A 27,607-nucleotide genomic window follows, 5' to 3' on the forward strand; every position below is an offset into this window, starting at 1 on the left:
CGCACGGATGACGTGTACATGCGATCACGTGATCCATGCGCTTGGGGCACCCTGACGTCACTCTGGAGCGCCCCGGGAGCCGCACGGACGGTAAGTCGGTAAGTATGCTGCTCCCCGCTCCCCACTACACTTTACCATGGCTGCCAGGACTTTAGCGTCCCGGCAGCCATGGTAACCATTGAGAAAAAGCTAAACGTCGCATCCGGCAATGCGCCGAAACGACGTTTAGCTTAAGGCCGGATCCGGATCAATGCCTTTCAATGGGCATTAATTCCGGATCCGGCCTTGCGGCAAGTGTTCCGGATTTTTGGCCGGAGCAAAAAGCGCAGCATGCTGCGCTATTTGCTGCGGCCAAAAAACGTTCCGTTCCGGAACGGAAGACATCCTGATGCATCCTGAAGGACGGACTGTCCATTCAGAATGCATTAGGAAAATCCTGATCAGTATTCTTCCGGCATAGAGCCCCGACGACGGAACTCTATGCCGGAAGACTATAACGCAGGTGTGAAAGAGCCCTAAGTGAGCTATTGAGCTTGTAAATAAACTTGTGCAAACTGCAAACTATATGAGTAGTTACTAACTACTCATATACTTTGCACAAGTTTATTTACAAGCTCAATAGCTCACTTACATAAAGGAACGGACGTCTTACAATAGGGTGGGACACTGTTATGGGGGGGGGGGGGGAGAAGTGATATGTGGATGATGACACATTTATATAGCACAAGATGCTTGCGCTGCCTGCCATATATGTGTGTCATCCACAGATCCCCCCGGCCACCTATAACAGTGTCATCCACAGATGCCCCATAACAGTGTGTCACCCACAGATGTCCCCATAAGTTCCATAACAGTGTCATCCACAGATGCCCCCATAACCGTGTGTAATCCACTGATGCCCATAACAGTGTGTCATCCACAGATCCCCCATAACAGTGTGTCATCCACAGGTCCCCCATAACAGTGTCATCCACAGATCCCCCCATAACAGTGTGTCATCCACAGGTCCCCCATAACAGTGTGTCATCCACAGGTACCCCATAACAGTGCGTCATCTACAGATGCCCCCATAACAGTGCGTCATCCACAGATGCCCCCATAACAGTGCGTCATCCACAGATCCCCCATAACAGTGCGTCATCCACAGATCCCCCATAACAGTGTGTCATCCACAGATCCCCCATAACAGTGTCATACTGTCATCCACAGATCCCCCATAACAGTGTGTCATACTGTCATCCACAGATCCCCCATAACAGTGCGTCATCCACAGATCCCCCATAACAGTGTGTCATACTGTCATCCACAGATCCCCCATAACAGTGTGTCATACTGTCATCCACAGATCCCCCATAACAGTGCGTCATACTGTCATCCACAGATCCCCCATAACAGTGTGTCATACTGTCATCCACAGATCCCCCATAACAGTGCGCCTGCGCACTGAGGAGAGACAGAAAGGAGGGCACATAATCAGTGGAAGCAAGCGGAGGACGGTACAGCAGACGACTGAATCGCTTCTTTTGTAAGTAAATTGTTTTATTATAAATGTAGTTTAATGTTTTTGTCTTTTATTATATTCTGGCTTTTGCTTGGTTATGTATGATGCTTTTTGATAATAAGTAAATGTAGTGGTGCTATAATGTGGCCCCCAGGCCTCTCCGGTGTCCTGCAGGCTGGCGCTGTGGCAGCATACGGTTGGTCAGGCAGCAGAGAGGCTCTGGGGCTGTCATTGTGCTCTGGTACTTTTCCCTTCACAGCCACTGCTACCTCTCTCTCGTACAGTGCAGACTCCGCAAGAGGCTTTCCGTTTGCTCTCCGTCCTCTTAAAAGTCTATGGGAATCAAAACTGATCCATCTGGTTCCTGTTATGCAAGACTGAAAACAAAGTCTGTCTTGCATAAGGGGACCCAGACTGATCCGTTATGCTTTCTCATAAATTTCTATTAGGACAGAGCAAAACGGAATGCCTCTTAGGGTCCATTCACACGTCCGTTGTTTCTTTCCTGATCTGTTACGTTTTTTGCGGAACAGATCTGGACCCATTCATTTTCAATGGGTCCTGAAAAAAATCGGACAGCTCAATTTCAGATTTTTTTTCAGGACCCATTGAAAATGAATGGGTACAGAACTGGTCCAGATCTGTTCCGCAAAAAACGGAACAGATCAGGAAAGAAACAACGGACGTGTGAATGGACACTTAAAGGCTTCCGTTTTGCATTCCATCTGGCCATTCCGTTATATTCCGTTTGAAACGGAACCTATAACGGAATGGCATAACGTAGATGTAAACCCACCCTGTACGGAATAGGTGGTATTTGCCAGAGTTGCTGGAGAACTGTGAGTGCAATTTCGGGGGCACTGACCTGTACAGGGTGTGGAGGATGGGGAGGTTGAGATCCACTGAGGATATTAGAAGACTTTTCTGTAGCTTCCTATATTGTTGCAAAGCTTGTGTGTTGGCTGAAGCCTTCCTATCTTACTGGTGGCTGGGCGCCCCTCAATTGTGCTTCCGGGTTTGGCTCCGCCCCTAGACTGCAAGGGGGTGGGGCTGAAGTTGTTGCCATAGAAACATTATAAAGGGGAGGAGTTAGTAAGATAACCACGCCCATGTGGGGCGCCAGAAATATTTCTGCACCCAGGCGCCTGTGACCCTAGGATCGGCCCTGCAGGTGCTCTTTATGGAGACATCAGGGGTCTCCAAGACCCCTAATGTCACCAAGACCCCCCAAAAGAAGCTGAGGAAGCACAGATCTGCTCCATCAACTTTCTTCTAAAAATCGATTCTTAGGATAAGCAAATGACGCTGTAAGGACTGGAGCCCAGAGGGGCGGTTTTCTTTCTCCACGGTGCCCCTCTGAAGTGCCGTGCCCGCCTAAATATGAAAACTCTAACGCCTCCATGTTTAGCTGAATCGCCTCCCAGAGGCGCGGCTAAGTCCTCAACACCCGCCCCCCTCCTCAGCGCCGCGGTCTGCAAACACCCGATCCTCCTCTCGTCGGCGTCCCAAATCCCGCGCAGGCGCAGTGCCGGCGATTGCCTGCGCCTGCGCTCTGATAATACGGCTGAGGGCAACAGCTTCAACATCGTCACTGGGCTCGGCGCATGCCCAGTGACGATGTTGAAGCTGTTGCCCTCAGCCGTATTATCAGAGCGCAGGCGCAGGCAATCGCCGGCACTGCGCCTGCGCGGGATTTGGGACGCCGACGAGAGGAGGATCGGGTGTTTGCAGACCGCGCTGAGGAGGGGGGCGGGTGTCTAGGGCCTTAGCCGCGCCTCTGGGAGGCGATTCAGCTAAACATGGGGGGGGGGCCCTGGGGAGAAAAGCAGCCGCATAGCCGGCTACAGGTCATGAGTGGGCGGGGCCTTATCTGCGCTACGGGCCCCCCAGTGCCGCGGGCCCCATAGCAGTGGCGTGGTCTGCCTCTATGGGCGGTACGCCACTGGCTCTCCCCCAAAGCGCTGTGGAAGGGGGGCAGAACCGGTCATACCCCGAGACACCGCAGGCGCAGCAACAGGTGTCGGGGTAGACTCTGGCGCAACAACCGGAGCGGCAGTAGGAACGGGCCCAGGAGCGACAACCGACCCATCGGCAACGGAAGCGAAATGAGCCGTGCGTTCAAGCAGGGTTTGCAACGCCACAGCGAACCGACCCAACAGGTGATCCTGCTGATCAAGTCTGGCAACCAGCGTAGGTAGCGAGGATGGCCCTGTACCGTCAGAATTCATGGCTTGGTCCTAATGTCATGGAACCATGAACCAGACGTACAACAAGAGATAAGTGGAAAATAAGAAGGCTTTATTGAAAAGCAAGCCGTAAGCAAAAGTCCAAACGGATGGCTAAACCGAAGCAGGGTCTTGCGTAGACAGAGGTCAGGAACCAGAAGGGTAGTCAGACGAAGCCTGGATCAGGAACCAGCAGGGTAGTCAGACGAAGCCAGGATCAGGAACCAACGGGGTAGTCAGACGAAGCCAGGATCAGGAACCAACGGGGTAGTCAGACGAGGCCAGGATCAGGAACCAGAGCTAGGCATCCAGCTCCTCCCAGTGGGAAGGAGAAGCCGCAGGGTGGGAGGCTACAAGAAACCCAGAAACCAAGATGGCCGCCAGCACATGTCAAACGAAGGAGAACAGTAAGAAGGTAAGACCATGACAATTGGCTTACAATACCTTGATTAAGCGCAAGAAGGAGGGAGGGATTAGATTCCCAGACATTGCATGGCTATACGAATCTATACAACTTTCTAGAGTTCTCAATTGGCACAAGCGCCCCAACCCTAAACTGTATGTACCTATTGAAGAGGAAGTGACACAATTTTCCCTCACTCAAGCTCTGTACTAGTGAAAGCCCAAACCCCTCTCCCGTCAGATCTTAATCTATTGACTAAAGCTCCATTGTGTAAAGATATGTAGGGCACTCAACATATGGAGTCACATCGAATCATAGAAATTCGAATATATAGCGATTTACTGAACACATCTAAAATAGACAATTGAGGTAGTAAAAACGGCAAAAGCATCAACACACAATAAAAGGCATATCATAAAAGCACATAACAAGACATAAAATGGCAATCAACGAGCAATGTAGATGTGTAAAAGCTATAAGCTATAAGCAGATTGGGATCCTAAATCTGCAATTGTGGGGACTTACTAATACTAAATATTTTCCTAATATATAATCGTATAGTCTTAGGCAGTCTATATTAAAACCAATTTTGTGGCGTCCCACATTTTCGATTGGTGTTAAAATCGGCACAAGAACAATGTTCGACGAATAAATAATAGGAATCTTTACTTAGCTTTATATGTAGAAGCTTATTCGTGGCCTTATACTGATAGGCACTGTAGCAGTGGTCAAGTATTCCACTGTAAAGTATGGAGATCTTGTATATGGTGTTCCACATGTAGCGGACTTACATATCTACATATCTTTACTTTATACAACCTTTACCTCTTGATCTGGGTGCATCAATTGCAGTTGGAGCACCATAGAAATCCTAAAGCAGGGTGAGCCGCCCCATCCATTCTTTGCTAAAGCTCCATTGTGCTCCTGAAAGAATGCAGCTCAGAAACAGTCTATTTGGCCTACCCCATCGCCATTAATGAGCTTAGGAGATTTACTAGGACTCAATGACCCGTATTATTCTCATTGGCTACCACTCCAAAGGAAGATAAGGTGCTACCTGCTTGGAGACATACTACAAGATGTGTCTTTCCCTGTTCTTGCCACCCTCCAGTCTCTGGTTACAGATGTCACACTGGACAGCATCACATTAATCACTTGATTCTAAATTTTAAACTAGTGATTAAGAAAGGGAACATTATTAGAGATTTTACATGGTTTGAGAAGTTTCCCACTCCCTAGTTCCAAGGACTATATCCAAAATCTGTAATAGCCTATGCTCTGCCCCCTCTGAAAGGTACTCTCTACTGTACATATCAGCATAGGAGAGAGAGCTTTCTTTGACACTCTCAGACCCAGAAGTCATGCAGATTTATACATTTTGTAGGGGGGATTCCTTTTGGAATGGGGTGCGGGAAGTCATTTCTAAATTGTGCCCTACTGCCCCGCCGCTTATCCCAAAAATTATTTTCCTGAACCGTATACCGATTTCTACAACTAAATACAATAAAATCCTGTGGCTGCAATTAGTTCTGCTAGTCAAAGCCATGATCCCGTTCTATTGGAGACAAAAAACTGCCCCCCCTATCTCTCACTGGCTATATAAGATAGCCCAAGTAGCAAGACTGGAGGAACTGTGTTGTGTAGCGTGATATGAACATTCTAGATTTAAGCTTACTTGATCTTCTTGGATGTTATTCGCACATGGCGCAGAGATACTACCGTTCTTGTCCACTCAAAAATAAGATGAGCTTGTCCAACCTGGAGGCCATGAGTCTAGGATTGGGTTTGGTATCACTTCCTATGGCTTTGGTCCCCACGCATTCCATTTCATTTTCATTTCATTACATAGCAACTTTTGAACGAGACTTGTTACTGATGTTGTGAGTTCCACGATAAGATGCTCTTATTAAGCATGTTATACTATGTACCCTTGCAGGGTTTTAGGGATCGGAAACTAGAATCCTTTTAAACTGTCCCTGCCTTCTGCTACCTTGTTGTAAATGCTTTTGTTATTACTGTATGAGTAAAACTAATAAAAAGAGATTTGACACAATTTGTTAATAAGTTTCGCTTGAAGAGCTTCTGAGAGGATGTTGTGTAATTGTGAGTGAAAACCAGTAAGGGGTTTGTGGTGAGGATCTCATTGCAGGATCTTTCATCCAAGATGCAATTGCACATCTGGACATATTGCATGTGGTCCATCACTACAATGTTCCTTTCTTTGTCTGAAGGTTTAATCACGATAGTTTCATCCTTTTCTTGTGACATCAGACCTCTCTCAAAATGTTCAATGACCCAAAATGTCTCCCCTCAAGCTGTTTAAGCTGGTCGGTCATGACCCTAAGGAATATATCTAAAGGGGTGTTATCTCCTATTGGTGCATTTTTCACTGAGGGGAGTCTAAGGCTGGAAAAAGGCCCTCCATAAAGACCCCTTTCCCCTTCCTCAAGGAGGTCAGCTAGCAGTCTAATATCTGACAGGTCCCCGGGTTCTACTTTCAACTTCATGCATTGTAATATGCAACACATACCCTTAGGTGATGTGCCCCAGGGACTGCGCGACATATATGGTCTTACTGCATCAATTTAGCAATTACCCTCCACCAATTCAAACTAAATTTGTTACCCAGGAACGAATCCCCCACTGACCAGATGTGTCAGTAAATATTATGGATGCACCTGGTGTACATGCAATAGTCGTGTCTGGGCAATCAGCCCAGCAATATCAACCAAACCTATTGAGCTACTGGCTGAACCTGATAAACTGCTCCATAAATGCCCTGTTATTACCCTGCTACTAAATAGCTCTAAATATGCGTGTGTGGATCATCAGGAGCAAGAGGAGAGCATTGGAAGCATTAAAAAATGCCCACCACTGGTGGTGTGGAAGGGCAAGAGTTTCAGGATTTACAGGCACACACTTATGGTGTGGACTGGCAGCATAACCACCAGCTCCAGCATGGCCGTGCATAAAAACAACGAAGTAGGACATTTAAAAAAGGTGAGGCCCCCACCCCATTTCTTGGGGTGAGCTTAGAGGCAGTGATTCATATGGAAAAGGCGTGACTACAATAGTAAGTGTCCTCCTACACCTGCCCACCATGCTTATTATCAATAGGGAAGTCCCCTGTGATGTGCATAGGGGGTGGCTCCTCTGTGAAATAGGGAAAGAACCTGTGCTGCGGTGCTTCTGAGAGGGGACGTGGCTGGCACCTCGTTATACCGCCCCACACCAGAGCACCGAACATCCAAAAGAAAGCAGACACCCTATTGCCTGCCATGTGGTCCACAGCCACAATGGTGATTCTGGAGTCATTTGATTCCAAGGTATTTAATAGGTAAAGTAAGGTCTATAGGCTTGGAAAATATAGTTTGTAACTGGATTGAAAACTGCTGGGCTGAAGGACCATATCCAGAGAGTTGTGGTCAATTATTCCTATTCAGAATGGTCCCGGGTAAAAAGTGGTGTACCCCAAGGTTCAGTGCTGGGCCCTCTGTTATTAAACATATATTTTAACCAAATAGAGAATGGGATTAATATCAATGTTCCTCTTTTTACAGGTGACACTAAGCTATGTACTACTCTACAGTCTATGGAAGATGTCCATAAACTACAAGCTGACTTGAACACTCTGAGTGTTTGAGAATCAACTTAGCAAATGATATTCAATGTGGATAAATGTAAAGTTATGCATATGGGAACTAATAATCTACATGCATCATATGTCCTAGGGGAAGTAACACTGGGAGTGTCACTTGTAAAGAAGGATTGGTCACATCTGGTCAGTGGGGGATTCGTGCCTGGGTAATGCATTTAGTTTGAATTGATGGGAGGTAATTGCAAGATTGATGTAGTGAGACCATATACAGTAGATATAAAAAGTCTACACACCCCTTTTAAAATGTCAGGTTTCTGTGATATAAAAAAAATGAGACAAAGATAAATCATTTTGGAACTTTTTCCACCTTTAATGTGACCTATAAACTGTACAACTAAATTGAAAAACAAACTGAAATCTTTTGGGTAGAGGGAAGAAAAAATATAAAAATAAAATAATATGGTTGCATAAGTGTGCACACCCTTAAACGAATACTTTGTTGAAGCACCTTTTGATTTTATTACAGCACTCAGTCTTTTTGGGTAGTAGTCTATCAGCAGGGCACATTTTGACTTGGCAAGATTTGCCCACTCTTATATGCAAAAACACTCCAAATCTGTCAGATTGCGAGGGCATCTCCTGTGCACAGCCCTCTTCAGATCACCCCACAGATTTTCAATCAGATTCAGGTCTGGGCTCTGGCTGGGCCATTCCAAAACTTTAATCTTCTTCTGGTGAAGCCATTTCCTTTGTTGATTTGGATGTATGCTTTGGGTCGTTGTCATGCTGAAAGATGAAGTTCCTCTTCATGTTCAGCTTTCTAGCAGAAGCCTGAAGGTTTTGTGCCAATATTGACTGGTATTTGGAACTGTTCATAATTCCCTCTAGCTTAACTAAGGCCCCAATTTCAGCTGATGAAAAACAGCCCCAAAGCATGATGCTGCCACCACCATGCTTCACTGTGGGTATGGTGTTCTTTTGGTGATGTGCAGTGTTGTTTTTGCGCCAAAGATATATTTTGGAATTATGGCCAAAAAGTTCAACCTTGGTTTCATCAGACCATAACGCCTTTTCCTACATGCTTTTGGGAGACTTCAGATGTGTTTTTGCAAAATGTAGCCTGGCTTGGATGTTTTTCTTCGTAAGAAAAGGCTTTCGTCTTGCCACTCTACCCCATAGCCCAGACATATGAAGAATACAGGAGATTGTTGTCACTTGTACCACACAGCCAGTACTTGCCAGAAATTCCTGCAGCTCCTTAAATGTTGCTGTAGGCCTCTTGGTAGCCTCCCAGACCAGTTTTCTTCTCGTCTTTTCATCAATTTTGGTGGGATGTCCAGTTCTTGGTAATGTCACTGTTGTGCCATATTTTCTCCACTTGATGATGACTGTCTTCACGGTGTTCCATGGTATATCTAATGCCTTGGAAATTATTTTGTACCCTTCTCCTGACTGATACCTTTTAACAGTGAGATCCCTCTGATGCTTTGAAAGCTCTCTATGAACCATGGCTTTTGCTGTGGGATGCGACTAAGAAAATTTCAGGAAATACCAACTAGAGCAGCTGAACTTTATTTGCGGTTAATCAGGGGCACTTTAAATGATGGCAGGTGTATGCCGACTCCTATTTAACATGATTTTGAATGTGATTTCTTAATTCTGAACACAGCTACATCCCCAGTTATAAGAGGGTGTGCACACTTATGCAACCACATAATTTTAGTTTTTTGTTTTGTTTTCTTCCCTCCACCTAAAAGAGTTCAGTTTGTTTTTAAATTGAGTGGTACAGTTTATAGGTCACATTAAAGGTGTAAAAAAAATTATTTATCTTTGTCTCATTTTTTTTACAGCACAGAAACCTGACATTTTAACAGGGGTGTGTTGACTTTTTATATCCACTGTATGTGTTGCATATTACAATGCATGGAGTTGAGAGTAGAACCCGAGGACCTGTCAGATTTTAGACTGCTAGCTGACCTTCTTGAGGAAGGGGAAAGGGGTCTTGGTGAAGGGCTTTTTCCAACCTCAGACTACCCTCAGTGAAAACTCCTCCCTTATGTAGATTGATGACCTGGCTTGTAGAGGAAGAAAAAATATTGTATGCAAAGAATACCACAGCGCTTCAAGATCAGATTGAGGGCTCATGCCCACGAACGTAAGGGTTCCGTGCTCGTGCTGTGGACCGCAAATTGTGGTCTTTAATGCACGGGCACCGACCGTGGGGCAGCCGCATGCGGATCGCGGACCCATTCACCTGAATGGGGTCCGCAATCCGCATCCTACGGTCCGCACCACAAAAAAGTAGTGCATGCACTACTTTTTTGCGGTGCAGAGGCATGTACAGTAAACCCACAGAAACACTCCGTAGTGCTTCCGTGGGCTTCCGAACCGTGCCTCCGTTCTGCATCTTCTGGATTGCAGACCCATGGAAGTGAATGGGTCCGCTATCCGTGATGCACACGGCCGGTGCCCGTGTATTGCAGACCCGCCGTATGCAGGCCGGGCAGCGGCTGTATGCATGAGCCCTGAGGCAGTAAAAATATGACTTCATTAGGAAGGAACAAGTCTTACAACATACGATTGAGAAATTCAACGCACAACTTAAAGGGAAATGTGTCATCACAAAGTAACATATTGTTTAAATCCCATTTTTATGTTTAACAAATTTTGAAAGAATTATTGATGATTATTTTTAATTTTCCAGGTCTATATCTATATTTAAACAAAAACAGTACATTCCTGCATTCTTTGCACTGGTCACTAAGACTAATAATTGGCGCCTCTTCTTGGTCTGTACAGATCACTTTACTGCAGTTATAAATTATTCTAAACCTGCCTACAATCATAAGGAGATATCACCTCTGTGTACAGATAAGACAGGATTCTTCATTCACAATAGGTGATGTCAAAGCTTATCTATTCCTTCCTTGTACGGTGACCTCTGCACAGGTACAGAACATGCCTAGAAACCTCTTTCATAGAAGTTAGTGAGGTCCCCTCCTAAACATTGTGTCTATTCAAGACTGATGCGGTGAGATCATATATCTCACGCACCTCTGTGGCGTGACCTCTAAGCATATGTGTTGCATATTACCACACCTTCCTGCCTATAGACCCATTGATTTGGGATCAGTTAGATAGCTTCTGTGATTTTATCTAAAAACTAATAACGTTTTTTTATTTTGAGTTTTAGCTTTTTCATTAGGCAGTGATGTAATTTCGTTACAAAACACAAACATCCTATATCCTCTGATCAGCAACTGGAACACCCCTTTACTCACACTCTGATTAGGCAGCACAACTCCTATGCCTTTCTTTTTGTCCTTCTGTTTTTTTACATTCTGACAGGAGGGTTAGGTTTTCCTGTACTATAAAATGTAATATTCTGTTTCTCTTTTCTTATCCTATGCAACTCCAATATTAGAACATAATACAATGCAGTGCTACATAAGTATCAAAATATTATATAATCTTTATTCATTTCCATAAATATTTAAGAACAGTAGGTGGCAATGGCAAATACATAAAACACACTGTCAGTAATTCATTATACATAATCTGCTGGATTTAGGCTTAAAGGTAACTAGACCCCGCATTCATTATACATTATACCACATAGTAAAGTGCACAGTGTTTTATCCAATGTTTTTATCCTTCTCCACTCCTTCCCATACAGGTATAATAGCTATGGGTATGTTATTCATAGGCTAATAGGCTGTGTGTTTCTCTACCACATCTGCTTGTTCAGTCCTGTATATAAGTACAGTAATATCCTGATAGTTTTTAAACATACAAGGTTAAATAAACCATAGGGGCGTAGGTGTGCATTAGTACTAATTAAAACTTACAGTTATGTCCCTTGTACCATACTTTACTACCAATATTACCGGCTATCCCTTACCTCCAGAGCATAGGCTTTCCCGATCCCATCAGTAGCGCCAGTCACCACTGCAAAACAAAATATGAAAATGAGACAATGGACAGAATCTTCCACAGTATGCTAGACAATAAGTCTTGCTTCACCATGATATACTGCTTCCTGCAAATTCTTGTTTATTAATCAATTAAATCACAAAAGGTAGTTAAAAAATCCTACAATGCAGAGTATGTAGACCATGCTACTACCATCTGTCTTGTCACAGGGGGATGGAGACAGGTACGTATGCAGAGACAACTGATTTCTGTGGAGTTGGGTGCATTCGGGTTAATAACTAAAGAAAATGTATTTCACTTAGTTTTTGATTAAATAAAAAAAAGAAAAAGTAAAACAATAAACCTGCAGGATCAAACAAGTCAATACATTTTTTGCACCTAATGAGTTTATTCTAACCCTCTGTCTACAGTGTGAATTAGCGGTATATACTACTTTACAGATGCAGCCAATTAAGGGTTTGAGATAATAAAAAATCTGGACCAAGCTCTACAATAGCCCAGAATATTTTTTTTAAAAACATCGTTGCTTTCTCCAGCCCGGTTCACTGTGCCGTCGTTCTGGTCCACCTGCCACTGCTTGTGTACAAACAGCAGAGGTGATATGCAGGTATGCAGCCAAGGACAGTGATTGGCTGCAGCAGTCACATGTTGCCATTGCTACAGCCAGGTAAATAGATCCTGGCCGGGAGAACTGAGGTGGTGCCACAAGATCCTTAAGGTAAGTAATGATCACTTCTTTAATGCAGGTGGATCCCCTGTGTTGTCTGGTTTCCTCCTGAAACTGGTCAACACCTTTTAACTATGGCAGGCCTAGCAGCCTTCAGAAGACCCAAGGCTGTCATAACAATAAAACCACTTCTACAACCTTATTGTGAGTGATTTGGTTGGCAATCAGAACCAGTCCTGTGCCAATAAATTACCTCTTAGATGCCATGGTTGCAATTGACCACACCATCTGACCGGTTAAATGTCCATAATTGTCTCTCTATGGCTCCTGAGTGGGTGCCAACTTTAAAGACTTGACATCCACCGTGCATGTATGGCGGATGTTGGGAAGAGGTCAAATTGCTATAGAGTTCAGTACTAAAAGAGTAAGGGCTGTTTCACACGTGCATGACACCATTTCTACAGAATGATAGTGACAGCTTTATGTCAGTATGATCCTGTAGCAGTAAGGTCAAACACAGGCACACAGCATTATAAATCAGTATAATGCCGTGTGCTCCTGCAAGAGGAGCAGTGTCCAGAACAGAGGAGCGCGCTCACACACGGAGCGTGATTCCTGCAATTAACTCGATTGTGTGAAACAGCCCTTAAGAACTAGTTTTTGAATTGGGAGTGGTCAAGTAACATAGTAGAGTTAATGGCCTATTAGATCGATGATTTTTGAGCTAATTGCTCGTTCCTACTAATTGCCGCATATACTCATGGAACCAAATGATGGTGATAAATAAAGCTGATTTGCATCTTTTATGAGTATAAAAGATTCACGATTATTGAGTGCACATCTCTGTGTGTAATCATGGATGTGCTGCCGATAATCAATAGAACTGAATGACATGGGACCACTGCATAGTGATCAGTTGTCCTCCATTCACTTTGCATCAGCCTGTGTAATACGAGCAAAGAAGTGCCAATGTTTATCGTCAGAAAAACATAGAGTATGTCCTATTCTTGTCTGCAGCTACGGGCAAGAATAGGAATCCTCTATATAGTCCCGGCCATGTGCAGTGTCAGTGTTTTGCGGTCCGCAAAACACTACGGATGTCTAAATGGACCCTAATATATATTAAAGAGAGACCTTGCAAATATAGAAAAATAAGCAGCTTAAAAGTATCCAAACTCAATATATATATATATATATATATATATATATATATGTATATATATATAGATATATATTTATATATTACAAAATAGAGTAATAAAGCATAAATAATAAATCATATCTCAAATCAGGTCACCCATATAGTTGTATACAAATCGGATGATTAAATAAATATATGCATTAGACAATTAATAAATATAAATAAATATTTAATAACTAGAAAAGCTACAATTTCTGGGGAAATTGTGTGAAGTGTTCTTGCCTCCACCAGTAGTCTACAACTGGAGTGGGCGCAGTAACTGGGTGGAGTGGCTTGAGTAACTGTTGCGTGGTTGGAGTGGCTGGCGTAACTGTGGAAAGCTTGGACTGGGCAGAGTGACTTTATGGAGTGGGTAGAGTAACTGTGTGGAGTGTTTGGAGTGAGTAAAGATAGTAAACATTACACTAACCAATTGATTGATCAAATGTAAAAAGTGCACATGGCTAGCTTGATGGAGTGAGAAATGCATTTCAACTTTTATTTATTTATTTATCACATTTAATTGCAATGTTTTTGCCCAAAGTGCTTCACAGTTACATTAAAACATACATTTATAAAAACATTAGCAGCATTATCAAGCCTAGCAGATGAAGGTATGACCACATGCATTTGGGGGGGGGGTCTCAGCATCTAGACGTAGAATGGAGGTGAAGGTGTGCTATCTGTTTGATGAAAATCAGTGTCCACAACCACTGTTTCCTGGCAATGCTCATGCCCCGTTTATGCAGGCTCTAATCGTGTGACACCACATCACTATGTACCTCCTGGGCACATTTACTGTCACAAACCTCTATTTCCACTATGGTGCTGTGGGGGCTCCGGATCCCGAATGTCACAAACCTCCATTTCCACTATGCTGCTGTGGGGCTCCGGATCCCGAATGTCACAAATCTCCATTTCCACTATGCTGCTGTGGGGCTCCAGATCCCGAATGTCACAAATCTCCATTTCCACTATGCTGCTGTGGGGCTCCAGGTCCCGAATGTCACAAACCTCTATTTCCACTATGCTGCTGTGGGGCTCCAGGTCCTGAATGTCACAAACCTCTATTTCCACTATGCTGCTGTGGGGCTCCAGGTCCCGAATGTCACAAACCTCCATTTCCACTATGCTGCTGTGGGGCTCCAGGTCCCGAATGTCACAAACCTCCATTTCCACTATGCTGCTGTGGGGCTCCAGGTCCCGAATGTCACAAACCTCCATTTCCACTATGCTGCTGTGGGGCTCCAGGTCCCGAATGTCACAAACCTCCATTTCCACTATGCTGCTGTGGGACTCCAGGTCCCGAATGTCACAAACCTCCATTTCCACTATGCTGCTGTGGGGCTCCAGATCCCGAATGTCACAAACCTCTATTTCCACTATGCTGCTGTGGGGCTCCGGATCCCGAATGTCACAAACCTCTATTTCCACTATGCTGCTGTGGGGCTCCGGATCCCGAATGTCACAAACCTCCATTTCCACTATGCTGCTGTGGGGCTCCGGATCCCGAATGTCACAAACCTCCATTTCCCCTATGCTGCTGTGGGGCTCCGGATACCGAATGTCACAAACCTCCATTTCCACTATGCTGCTGTGGGGCTCCAGATCCCGAATGTCACAAACCTCTATTTCCACTATGCTGCTGTGGGGCTCCAGATCCCGAATGTCACAAACCTCCATTTCCCCTATGCTGCTGTGGGGCTCCGGATACCGAATGTCACAAACCTCCATTTCCACTATGCTGCTGTGGTGCTCCAGATCCCGAATGTCACAAACCTCGATTTCCACTATGCTGCTGTGGGGCTCCAGATCCCGAATGTCACAAACCTCGATTTCCACTATGCTGCCGAAAGCATGGGTATGAAAGGTCCAGTTTAGTCCAGCGTATCTTTGCAGCTTTAGATCTCTTCCCTTTAGATGACATGATTATTTTCACACAGCTGTAATTTCTTTTTGTAAATGTAGCTAGTTCTAACACCTCAAATACTCTCTACTGTATAAAACTTATTTCCAAATTTTTAAATGGGTTGGCCACCCTAAGTATCAAAAATCCAAAGTGCCCCAGACAATAGCCCAAACTATGAAGTATTTATATCATGCTAAATGTGCCGGCTATATGTCATTCTTCTAATCTGTTCACCATGACACGTTCCCCTGAGGAGCTTCCTCAGACCGGCTGTGTGGGCGGAGCAGCTATAAAGTGAAAGTAAATATCCCAGCATGCATTGCAGCAAGCATCTTCAGAGGAGTAGTCACATGACACCTCTGTTCCTATAGAGACAAGAGCCCCTCAGACTCCTGTACAGACACAGCAATAGAAAGCAGACCCCAGTCCCAGCAGTAAAGAGAGGTCACTTAACTGGCGGTTGCCATCTTCAAACGTTTGTAGTTTAACCCCTTAGTGACCACCCATACGTGTTTTTATGGCGGTCACCTAGGGCGCCTTAGGCTGGGCCGCCGCGTTTTTACGGCGGCCCGGTCTAAGCGCTGCACGGCTCCCCCGTGCAGCGGGGAGCTCGGACCCGGCTCTCACATGAGAGCCGGGGCCCTGCTCTAACAGCCCGGACCGGCAGGAGTGCCGATCCGGGCTGTTTAACCCTTTACATGCCGGGCGCAATGGCGCCCGCTGCATGTAAAGTGGTGACAGAGGGAGCGGAAAATAAGATCGCGGGGTGCTGATATGTTTGGAAGCTTACCTCACTTCCGATCAGGGCCCCGAGCCTGTCTTCAGTTCTCTCCAGCAGGCTGTGCCTCTCTGGCGCAGCCTGCTGGTCAAGGTTTGAATAGCATTGCTATTCAAATGTAATGCCTTATAGAGATAATGCATTACATTTTTAAAGCAATCAAAATACTGAATATTATAGTCCCCTTGTGGGACTTTTAAGTAGTAAAAAAATAAATAAAAAAAATACACATATATTAAATAAAAAAATTCCATAAAATAAAAAAAATATGCTTTTTTTTCATTGAAAATACGCTTTTCAATGAAAAAAATTGCAAAAAGAAAATATCCCCCATATGTTTGGTATTGCCGCGTCCGTAACGACCCGGACTACATAAATATTACATAAATTATCCCCTATGGTGAACGCCGTAAAAAATAAAAATTAAAAAAAGACAGAATTTCTAATTTATTTTCCACCGAAAAAAACGTAATAACAAGCGATCAAAAAGCTCCATTTACTCCAAAATGATACCAATGAAAAATACAAGTTGTCCCTCAAAAATCAAGCCCTCACACAACTCCATAGAAAAAGAAAAAAAAAGTTATGGGTCTTGTGAAGTGGCAATGCAAAATCATCTTTTTGGTTAATAAAAGGGGTTTTATTGGAAAAAAAAGTTGTAAAACGTAAAAAAAATTATAAGTATTTAGTATCACTGTAATCGTACTGACCCAGAGAATAAAGATATTATGTTATTTGTACCGAAAAATGAACACCGTAAAATGTATAATGTAAAAACGCAGTGGCAGTATTGCTATTTTCCCCCATCTCCCTCCCAGAAAGAGTTAATAAAAGTTAATCGGAAAGTTATGTGTACCCCAAAATGGTGCCATTAAAAACTACAACTTGTCCCGTAAAAAACAAGCCCTCATAAAGCTATATAGACGAAAAAATAAAAAAGTTATAGCTCTTGGAACGAGACCATGAAAAAAGGAAGAAAAACGCTTGGTCATAAAGGCCCAAACAGGCTTGGTCACTAAGGGGTTAAAAACTATAAATCCTACAGCGAAGAGCTTTATACTGTAAGGATCACAAGATATATTAACAAGTGATGGGTAGCTTATTTAATTTAAAACTTAACATTTAATAATGTAATTAAAGATACAATTATAGGCCCTTTAGTATTAAACACTTAGTTTTGTAGCCACTGGTTGCACTACTCTCCTAAAGGATGGCGGAGATGGGAGAGGACCGTATGCAGGGACAGCAAAAATGTTAACAGACAGGATGAATGGTACGTAAGTACCTAGACAGAAAGATACAGTGCTGGGTCAAAACCCTAAACAGCCCTGTCACTATCTCTCCTTCACCCCAGCCGATGCAATGACCCTAGTGTCACCCTCCCTAAGTATGGACTGCCCAGCTTTGCCCAATAGACAGAAGTAGGTCCTGTTGGTGGTAGGCCAAATGGGTTACAAAGAGGACATGAAGACTGGTATGGAATGTGTAATAAGTGAGGTCCGGTGTAGGCGTCTTATTATTATAGGTCACCCACAACACGACACCCGGTCTATCTCACACACATATCAATCAATGTAAAAAATATATATATGTATATATGAATACATACCATCGGTCAAATTGTCCCGATAGCATAAACATACACATATATATAATTTCAGATAATCACAGTGTCCCGACGCGTTTCCTCAATGATATCTGATTCATCAGGGGACAAAATTGTATCCCGGAGGTCCCTTATCACGGGCGGGCTTCTCCGGTAACAAGATTGTAGGAGATCCCTTTATTTAAGGTAAATATCTCCAGTCACAAAAATGGAGTCACAAAGCATATGCTAATATATTCAAACCGGTCTGAGAGAGCGTGATATTTGTTCAATGCAGACAGGTTGTTATATTGAATCAACCAAACATTTCAATGGTATGTATCTAAGGCTAAATCGATCCCTGAATCGCACAACCAGTGGGTTGTGATGTGGGGTCAAATAAATTAAGCCTTTAAAGGACCCAAATGTGTGGTTTGGTTAGCCTCTTAGTCACATGGCATGGGGTGATTCCTGGTATTCAATGTCTAATTATGTAGCCCAAAAGAGAGTCAATAGGGAAAATCTGATTGGTTGTTTGTGGCTCCGCCCACTTTTTAGCGTCCCCAAAATGAGATATACATTGGCACAGTCCTCCAGTGACCAACTGTGCCAAGTTTCAGAACCCTGCCATTAACAGTCTAAGAGTAGCGGCAGTTTGAATTTTTCCCATTTAAACAAATGGATGAAATTTGATTGGCCGTTGTAGACCCCACCCACTTTTTAAATTTTTTTGACCCCAGTCACCCAATGACCTACGGTGCCAAGTTTGGGTATTCTGGCTTAAATATTGTGAGAATGATAGCAATTTAAAGGTTTCTCATTGAAGTCAATAGGAAAAATCTGATTTTTCGTTGTTGACTCCGCCCACATTTTCAATTTTTGAAGCCGAAGTAATCTATGACCTGATTTATGAGATTTGAAGCCCCTGACATCAATAATGGCAGCATTTTTCAATTTTCTGCATTTTTCAATTTTCCATTGAAATCAATCAAAGAAATCTGATTGGTTGTTTTTGGCCCCACCCACTTTTCTGAATTTTAATCCTAATCCTAAATTGTCCAACTGTACCAAGTTTAGGGAACCTGCCATTAACAGTCTAAGAGCAGCGGCAGTTTGAATTTTTCCCATTAAAACATATAGCTGAAATTTGATTGGCCGTTGTAGACTCCTCCCACTTTTAAACATTTGAATTCTAGTCCCCCTATTAACCGAATATATTAAGTTTAACAACCCTGCCATTAACAATGTTGAAATGGCAGCAATTTAAAATTTTCTCATTGAAGACAATGGGGAAAATCTGATTGGTTGTTTGTAGCTCCGCCCACTTTAATGTCCCCAAAATGTGACAGACATTTTCAGGTTGACCCCATGACTAAGTGACCCAAGTTTGGTGAGTTTCACTCCGAAGCTGTATGAGTGACAAACGTTTGCACTTTTCCAATAAAACTCTATGGGAGAAAAAAAGAGGTTTTCGGGGGCCCGCCCCAGGGGCCCGGAGGGTGGGATCGGTTAACAAAGTACAAGCAAGATCCTCGGGTATGTGCCAACCAAGAGTGCAAAGTTCGGTATTGATACTCCTAAATCTGTGGGAGGAGTAGCAATTTGAACGTCTCATTGTAGTCAATGGGGAGAATTTGATTGGTTCTGTGTGGCCCCGCCCACTTTTTGGGGTCCCCGAAATGTGCCCAAAATTTTCGGGTTGACTCCATGACTAAGTGACCCAAGTTTGGTGACTTTAGCGTCAAAGCCTGGCGAGTGGGAGCGATTTGAAAATGTACCCTGTCAAAGTCTATGGGAAAAAAGGGGGCTTCCGGGGCCCGCCACGGGGGCCCCGGGGGTGGGATCGTTCCACAAAGTAATAGCAATCCGATCGGGAACAATCTGCACGTTTTGGTAAATTTTTGTCTATGTAGTGTAAAAACTGTGGGAGGAGTTAGGGTGGTAAATTTGGCTATAATGATAGGAATATATATGTGAGATAACAGTAAGTGGTCTTTCCATGCAAGAACACTTAATAACTAGAAAAGGTACAATTTCTGGGGAAATTGTGTGATGTGTTCTTGCCTCCACCAGTAGCTTACAACTGGAGTGGGCGGAGTAACTGGGTGGAGTGTAGACTCCGCCCACTTTTATAAATTTTGACCTTTGTCTCACACTGACCCACCCTGCCGAGTTTGGGTGCTGTGAGAATGACAGCTGTTTAAAGGTTTCTTATTGAAGTCAATAGGGAAAATCTGATTGGTTGTTTGTGGCTCCGCCCACTTTTTAGCATCCCCAAAATGAGATATACATTGGCACAGTCCTCCAGTGACCAACTGTGCCAAGTTTCGGGAACCCTGCCATTAACAGTCTAAGAGCAGCGGCAGTTTGAATTTTTCCCATTTAAACAAATGGCTGAAATTTGATTGGCCGTTGTAGACCCCGCCCACTTTTTAATTTTTTTTGACCCCAGTCACCCAATGACCTACGGTGCCTAGTTTGGGTATTCTGGCTTAAAACCTGTGAGAATGACAGCAATTTAAAAGTTTCTCATTGAAGTCAATAGGGAAAATCTGATTGGTGGTTTGTAGCTCCGCCCACTTTTTAATGTCCCCCAAAATGTGACAGAAATTTTCAGGTTGACCCCATGACTAAGTGACCCAAGTTTGGTGACTTTAGTTTAAAATCTGTGCGACTGGGAGAGATTTGAAAATTGTCCCTGTCAAAGTCAATGGGAAAAACGTGGATTTTGGGGGCCCTGTCCCAGGGGCCCGGAGGGTGGGATCGGGTAACAAAGCAAAAGCAAGGTACTCGGGTGGGTGCCGACCAAGTCTGCAAAGTTTGGAATTTGTACTCCTAAAAATGTGGGAGAAGTAGCAATTTGAAGGTCTCATTAAAGTCAATGGGGAGATTTTGATTGGTTCTGTGTGGCCCCGCCCACTTTTTGGGGTCCCCGAAATGTGCCCAAAGTTTTCGGGTTGACTCCATGACTAAGTGACCCAAGTTTGGTGACTTTAGCGTCAAAGCCTGGCGAGTGGGAGCGATTTGAAAATTTACCCTGTCAAAGTCTATGGGAAAAAAGGGGCTTCTGGGGCCCGCCACGGGGGCCCCGGGGGTGGGATCGCTCCACAAAGTAATAGCAATCCGATCGGGAACAATCTGCACGTTTTGGTAAATTTTTGTCTATGTAGTGTAAAAACTGTGGGAGGAGTTAGGGTGGCAAATTTGGCTATAATAAGAATAATAAGAACTAGAAAAGGTACAATTTCTGGGGAAATTGTGTGATGTGTTCTTGCCTCCACCAGTAGCTTACAACTGGAGTGGGCGGAGTAACTGGGTGGATTGTAGACTCCGCCCACTTTTATAAATTTTGACCTTTGTCTCACACTGACCCACCCTGCCGAGTTTGGGTGCTGTGGCTTAAATACTGTGAGAATGTCAGCTGTTTAAATGTTTCTTATTGAAGTCAATAGGGAAAATCTGATTGGTTGTTTGTGGCTCCGCCCACTTTTTAGCGTCCCCAAAATGAGATATACATTGGCACAGTCCTCCAGTGACCAACTGTGCCAAGTTTCAGAACCCTGCCATTAACAGTCTAAGAGCAGCGGCAGTTTGAATTTTTCCCATTTAAACAAATGGCTGAAATTTGATTGGCCGTTGTAGACTCCGCCCACTTTTTTTGTAAATTTTTGAATCCAGTCACCCAATGACCTACGGTGCCAAGTTTGGGTATTCTGGCTTAAATACTGTGAGAATGACAGCAATTTAAAGGTTTCTCATTGAAGTCAATAGGGAAAATCTGATTTGTTGTTGTTGGCTCCGCCCACTTTTTAAATTTTTGAATCCAAAGTAATCTATCACCTGATTTCAGAGATTTGAAGCCCCTGACATCAATCATGGCAGCATTTTTCAATTTTCAGAATTATTTTTTTTTCCATATTGAAATCAATGAAAGAAATCTGATTGGTTGTTTTTGGCCCCGCCCACTTTTCAAAATTTTAATCCTAAATTGTCCAACTGTACCAAGTTTGGGGAGCCTGCCATTAACAGTCTAAGAGAAGCGGCAGTTTGAATTTTTCCCATTTAAACAAATGGCTGAAATTTGATTGGCCGTTGTAGACCCCGCCCACTTTTTAAAAAATGTTGACCCCAGTCACCCAATGACCTATGGTGCCAAGTTTGGGTATTCTGTCTTAAATACTGTGAGAATGACAGCAATTTAAAGGTTTCTCATTGAAGTCAATAGGGAAAATCTGATTTGTTGTTGTTGGCTCCGCCCACTTTTTTAATTTTTGAATCCAAAGTAATCTATCACCTGATTTCAGAGATTTGAAGCCCCTGACATCAATCATGGCAGCATTTTTCAATTTTCTTAAAAATTTTTTTTCCATATTGAAATCTATGAAAGAAATCTGATTGGTTGTTTTTGGCCCCGCCCACTTTTCAAAATTTTAATCCTAATCCTAAATTGTCCAACTGTACCAAGTTTCAGAACCCTGCCATTAACAGTCTAAGAGCAGCGGCAGTTTGAAGTTTTCCCATTTAAACAAATGGCTGAAATTTGATTGGCCGTTGTAGACTCCGCCCACTTTTTCATAATTTTTTGAATCCAGTCACCCAATGACCTACGGTGCCAAGTTTGGGTATTCTGGCTTAAATACTGTGAGAATGACAGCAATTAAAAATTTTCTCATTGAAGACAATAGGGAAAATCTGATTGGTTGTTTGTAGCTCCGCCCACTTTTTAATGTCCCCAAAATGTGACAGAAACTTTCAGGTTGACCCCATGACTAAGTGACCCAAGTTTGGTGAGTTTCACTCCGAAGCTGTACGAGTGACAAACGTTTGCATTTTTCCAATAAAACTCTATGGGAGAAAAAAAGAGGTTTTCGGGGGCCCGCCCCAGGGGCCCGGAGGGTGGGATCGGTTAACAAAGCACAAGCAAGATCCTCGGGTATGTGCCGACCAAGGGTGCAAAGTTCGGTATTTATACTCCTAAATCTGTGGGAGGAGTAGCAATTTGAACGTCTCATTGTAGTCAATGGGGAAAATTTGATTGGTTCTGTGTGGCCCCGCCCACTTTTTCGGGTCTCCGAAATGTTCTAACAAATTGCGCGTTGACCCCATGACTAAGTGACCCAAGTTTGGTGACTTTAGTTTAAAATCTGTGCGACTGGGAGAGATTTGAAAATTGTCCCTGTCAAAGTCAATGGGAAAAACATGGATTTTGGGGGCCCTTTCCCAGGGGCCCGGAGGGTGGGATCGGTTAACAAAGCACAAGCAAGGTACTCGGGTGGGTGCCGACCAAGTCTGCAAAGTTTGGAATTTGTACTCCTAAAAATGTGGGAGGAGTAGCAATTTGAAGGTCTCATTTTAGTCAATGGGGAAATTTTGATTGGTTCTGTGTGGCCCCGCCCACTTTTTGGGGTCCCCGAAATGTGCCCAAAATTTTCGGGTTGACTCCATGACTAAGTGACCCAAGTTTGGTGACTTTAGCGTCAAAGCCTGGCGAGTGGGAGCGATTTGAAAATGTACCCTGTCAAAGTCTATGGGAAAAAAAGGGGCTTCCGGGGCCCGCCACGGGGGCCCCGGGGGTGGGATCGCTCCACAAAGTAATAGCAATCCGATCGGGAACAATCTGCACGTTTTGGTAAATTTTTGTCTATGTAGTGTAAAAACTGTGGGAGGAGTTAGGGTGGCAAATTTGGCTATAATAAGAATAAGAATAATATATATGTGAGATAACAATATGTGGTCTTGCTATGCAAGAACACATAATTAGTGTACATGAATGAATAAATAAGTACATAATTCATGAATGAAATAAATAATCCATAATTGTTAGTGCACAGGGAATAGATACATTTATGATTCATAAATAACTCAATAATTAACAATAATTAGTGCACAGGGGGCAGATAAATTCATATTTCGTAAATGTACTGAAATAAAATAAAAACAATTTTAATTAATTCATTAAATAATCTATGATAACCGAAGTGACCCATTAATTCTGCAATAATAAATACAAAACATATGAATAAAATTCATAATCCATATTTCATAACCCAATATCCAGTGTGTATGAAAGATAGTAGTGATACTTATTTGACATAATAATACATGCTCATTCACAATACATAATACCTACACCATGCCCACTGACCTGTCTATTTTGACCTGTCTAAGTATCAGCAATTTTTGATGCCTTATTTGTGATGCTATATCTATGTATTATGTATTACTCTGGCTGTGTTCATGTGTTTCCATTTTGAAACTGGTGATTGTAGGTAGTGTGTCAGATCTATGTCTAGTCCACACACTGTTCTGTAATAGTATACAATGATTTTATCTTGTGGGTTTTGTGTTATACCGATTTTTATAATAAGAGGTGCAGCCTTGTATGCAGTATTTCTTTTTGTTTATTCTATGACTGTGCTTTAATACCGTGGTTTGCACTCTGTTCAGCATACTGGGTGTGCCCCCTAGTTTTGGCTTCTTAATCATCTTGCTCAAACATGGGGTAGTATATGTTTACTCAGATTTTTATTATTTTCATAAAATGACAAAAGTAACATGACAGTCTCTTGAAAATGTATAAATAAGACTAAAGGATCACGCAGGATCCCCACAATTTAAGCAAGCTTCTGCAGTTGAAACCACTAGGAGAATTGCTGTGAACTTCGAGCAGTAATAAATTCACTTTTTAAATCAACCTGTTCTGTCGTAATATTTGAACATTTACACATAGACTGACAAACGGGGGGAGGGGGGGGGGACGGTAGGGGAAGATAATAAGGGGGGTATTCTGTAAGAACGGTCAAAGTCTCAATTGAATCATCTCAGATGTTAAAGCATTAACCCTCATCTAGTGAGCTAAGTGACAGCAACCACCCCATTGTCAATTGCCACAGAGAATTCAGAGGAGCCAAGGAAATCAGAGAGACGACGCCACCTGTGTTCGAATCTCTCGCTCTGTTCATGCGAAAGAGCGATCAATTCTTCCATTCTCAATAAATGCCTAAGTTCCTTAGCCCATTCACACAGAGAGGGTGTTCTGACAGATTTCCAGTGTCTTGGAATCGTCATGCGAGCTGCCGCGAGAAAGAATCTAAGCGTGTTTTTCTTCACTTGCACCAAAGAACCAGGCACCAGCGAGAGAAGGGTAATTTTTGGAGTGTTCTCAACTTCCTTCCTAGAGAACTCCTAGACCCGTAGCACCTTGTCCCAGAAGTTTTTGATCAATGGGCATGCCTACCAAATATGTAACAGAGTACCTTCATCTGCCTTGCACCTCCAACATAAATTGGAAGCAGAAGGAAACATTTTATGAAGGGTCGATGGACGGTAATACCATCTAGAAAGAATCTTGAAGTTTTTTCCTGGGCTGAAGCTGATATGGACAATCCATGAGAGAACGTACACATTTTGCCAACCTCTTCAGGCAAGAAGGACACTCGGAGATCCGTTTCCCATTTTTGGAAATAGGGCGCTAAATCATCATTACATTATTTCAATAAGATTTTGTAGAGCTGTGAAAACAGTTTCTCATGTGCGTCGGGTTTGAGAAAGAGGGAGTCAAAATCCGCCATTGCCGGATATGAGGAAAGTGCAAAGAATCCTTCAACAAATGCTTTCAACTGAGCATAATTGAGCCAAGAACTCCCCTGTCTCACATCCGAGGGCACCAAGGCATCAAACCGAGTCAATGTAGAATCCGTCATGGCATCCCTAACTCTCAGACACGCGGATTGGGGCCATTTCAGAAATCTGTTCACTTGACACCCCGGGGAAAAGGCTTTGCCCATAAGAGGAGTCATTGGACCTGGTCTATGGGATAATTGAGAATTTAGGAGCCATCTATCCCATAGAGTGAGGTTATGTCGCACTAAAAAAGGGCCATTCCTCCATTAGAGGTCTATCTACAACCCTTATCCTGGGCGCTGTTTTTTAGATCCATTGGAGAGAGATCAAATTCTAATTGAACCCAGTGCTTCGCACCTAACCCTTCAGACCAATTCAGAATCCTGATGAGTAATGCCTATGCATGATAAAGTTTCAGCTCCGGCATGCCCATGCCTCCTCTGTGTTTGGCTTTAGTCAATGTCCGATTGCTCACAACATGGGGTACTATAGTAGAGTCCCATGGAGCACAGAGAGCAGAGCTGATTTGGAAACATGGCATTCAGTCATTACATTATTTCGTGTTTTTCTTCACTTGCACCAGAGAATCAGGCACCAGCGAGAGAAGGGTAATTTTTGGAGTGTTCTCAACTTCCTTCCTAGAGAACTTCTTATAGACTCGTAGCACCTTGTCCCAGAAGTTTTTGATCAATGGGCATGCCTACCAAATATGTAACAGAGTACCTTAATCTGCCTTGCACCTCCAACATAAATTGGAAGCAGAAGGAAAATTTTTATGAAGGGTCGATGGACGGTAATTTCATCTAGAAAGAATCTAGAAGAAGCGGTGATGGACATACCGGTGGGAGAAAGTGATACACATAAGTACATGCATGCAAATATTCAATACAGTGCAGCTGGTTGTATAAAGCTCCAGAGGAAACATGTAATACATTTGTAGTGACAGCAGTAAAGCTATCTACTTCACATACCATATGCAATCCCTATCTTATACCATAATGCTGTCACACATTGTAGCTGTCACCAACATGGCACGCTAAAAAAAATCTCTCATCTCTGCCTTATATTTAACACTTTCCACCCATAAAAAAACACATGCAAAGTTCACAGCTAAAAGCCTGTGCATGCACCTAACACCACCACATAGCAGTATATGTAAGAACCTCCTCATTACCTGCCCACTGTCCATACTGCGTGAGGTCTGTCCTGCACCACCGAGATACAATGTGGTTCCTCAGCCCGCATATTGCCTTCCATGCCTGTATTATTACTATATAAGCTGCTGTCAATATCCCAAACAGGGTGAAAGCCTGCGTGCACAGACACAACTCCTCGCCTGCCATGCTGCCTCTGAGTACTAGCCAGGAAGTTCTGTGCTAGGACCTCCTCCCTCCATACTTAATAACACACAGTGCTCTTTTATCTTCACCACCCATTTCATAAGCTGAATTTACAGGCACACCAGTAAAAGAAAACAGTGCCTACATGTATATGAACATGTGTCATACAGACACTATCATGTTTGAGTCAGAAATAGAAATAGGGGTATACTAAGAGATCTTTCACACTTGCGATCCGGAAATCCGTGTGCAAACGGATAGCATTTGTAGACGGATCCAGATGCGGATCCGTCTAACAAATGCATTGAAACACCGGATCCGTCTCTCCGGTGTCATCCGGAAAAACTGATCCTGTATTTTTGCATTTTTAAAGGTCTGCGGATCCGTTTTGCCAGAACACTTGGTGCCAGATCCGGCATTAATGCATTTCAAAGGAAAATAATGCCGGATCTGTCATTCCGGAAAGTGGTCCGTAATTTTGGATGGAGAAAATACTGCAGCATGCTGCAGTATTTTCTCCGGCAAAATATCGTAAGAGTGACTGAACTGAAGACATCCTCATGCATACTGAATGGATTGCTCTCCATTCAGAATGCATTAGGATAAAACTGAAGCGTTTTTTTTCCGGTATTGAGCTCCTAGGATGGAACTCAATACCGGAAAAGAATAACGCTAGTGTGAAAGTACCCTAAGGAATGATATGGATAATATATTTTCAGGAAAAGATACGTTTAGATTTTAGAATAGGTCACTCTTAGGTGTCAAGCCTCCAATTCCTACCGTAGGTACTATTGCAGCAAGAACATGAGAGGGAAGTAGTAGTAGCAATAATAGAGGTAGTAGTTGCTCACTCTCAGTGGCGTAG

At 43.3% G+C, this 27,607-nt stretch overlaps 1 protein-coding gene across 1 annotated transcript in view; it reads right to left on the reverse strand.

Annotated features, from left to right (window-relative positions):
- The window catches only part of LOC122923590 (very-long-chain 3-oxoacyl-CoA reductase-like), a 68,629-nt gene extending 41,878 nt beyond the window's left edge, over positions 1-26,751 (reverse strand). The window contains exons 1-2 of the mRNA XM_044274448.1: positions 26,577-26,751; positions 11,629-11,675 (exon numbers count right to left, since the gene is read on the reverse strand). Coding sequence (XP_044130383.1) covers positions 11,629-11,675; positions 26,577-26,745 — 216 coding nt within the window. The 5' untranslated portion in view covers positions 26,746-26,751. The remainder of the gene's footprint in view (positions 1-11,628; positions 11,676-26,576) is intronic.
- Between the last annotated feature and the right edge of the window lie 856 nt (positions 26,752-27,607).

The sequence above is a fragment of the Bufo gargarizans genome, unplaced genomic scaffold (assembly GCF_014858855.1).
Source record: "Bufo gargarizans isolate SCDJY-AF-19 unplaced genomic scaffold, ASM1485885v1 original_scaffold_1767_pilon, whole genome shotgun sequence".
Classification (NCBI taxonomy): domain Eukaryota; kingdom Metazoa; phylum Chordata; class Amphibia; order Anura; family Bufonidae; genus Bufo; species Bufo gargarizans.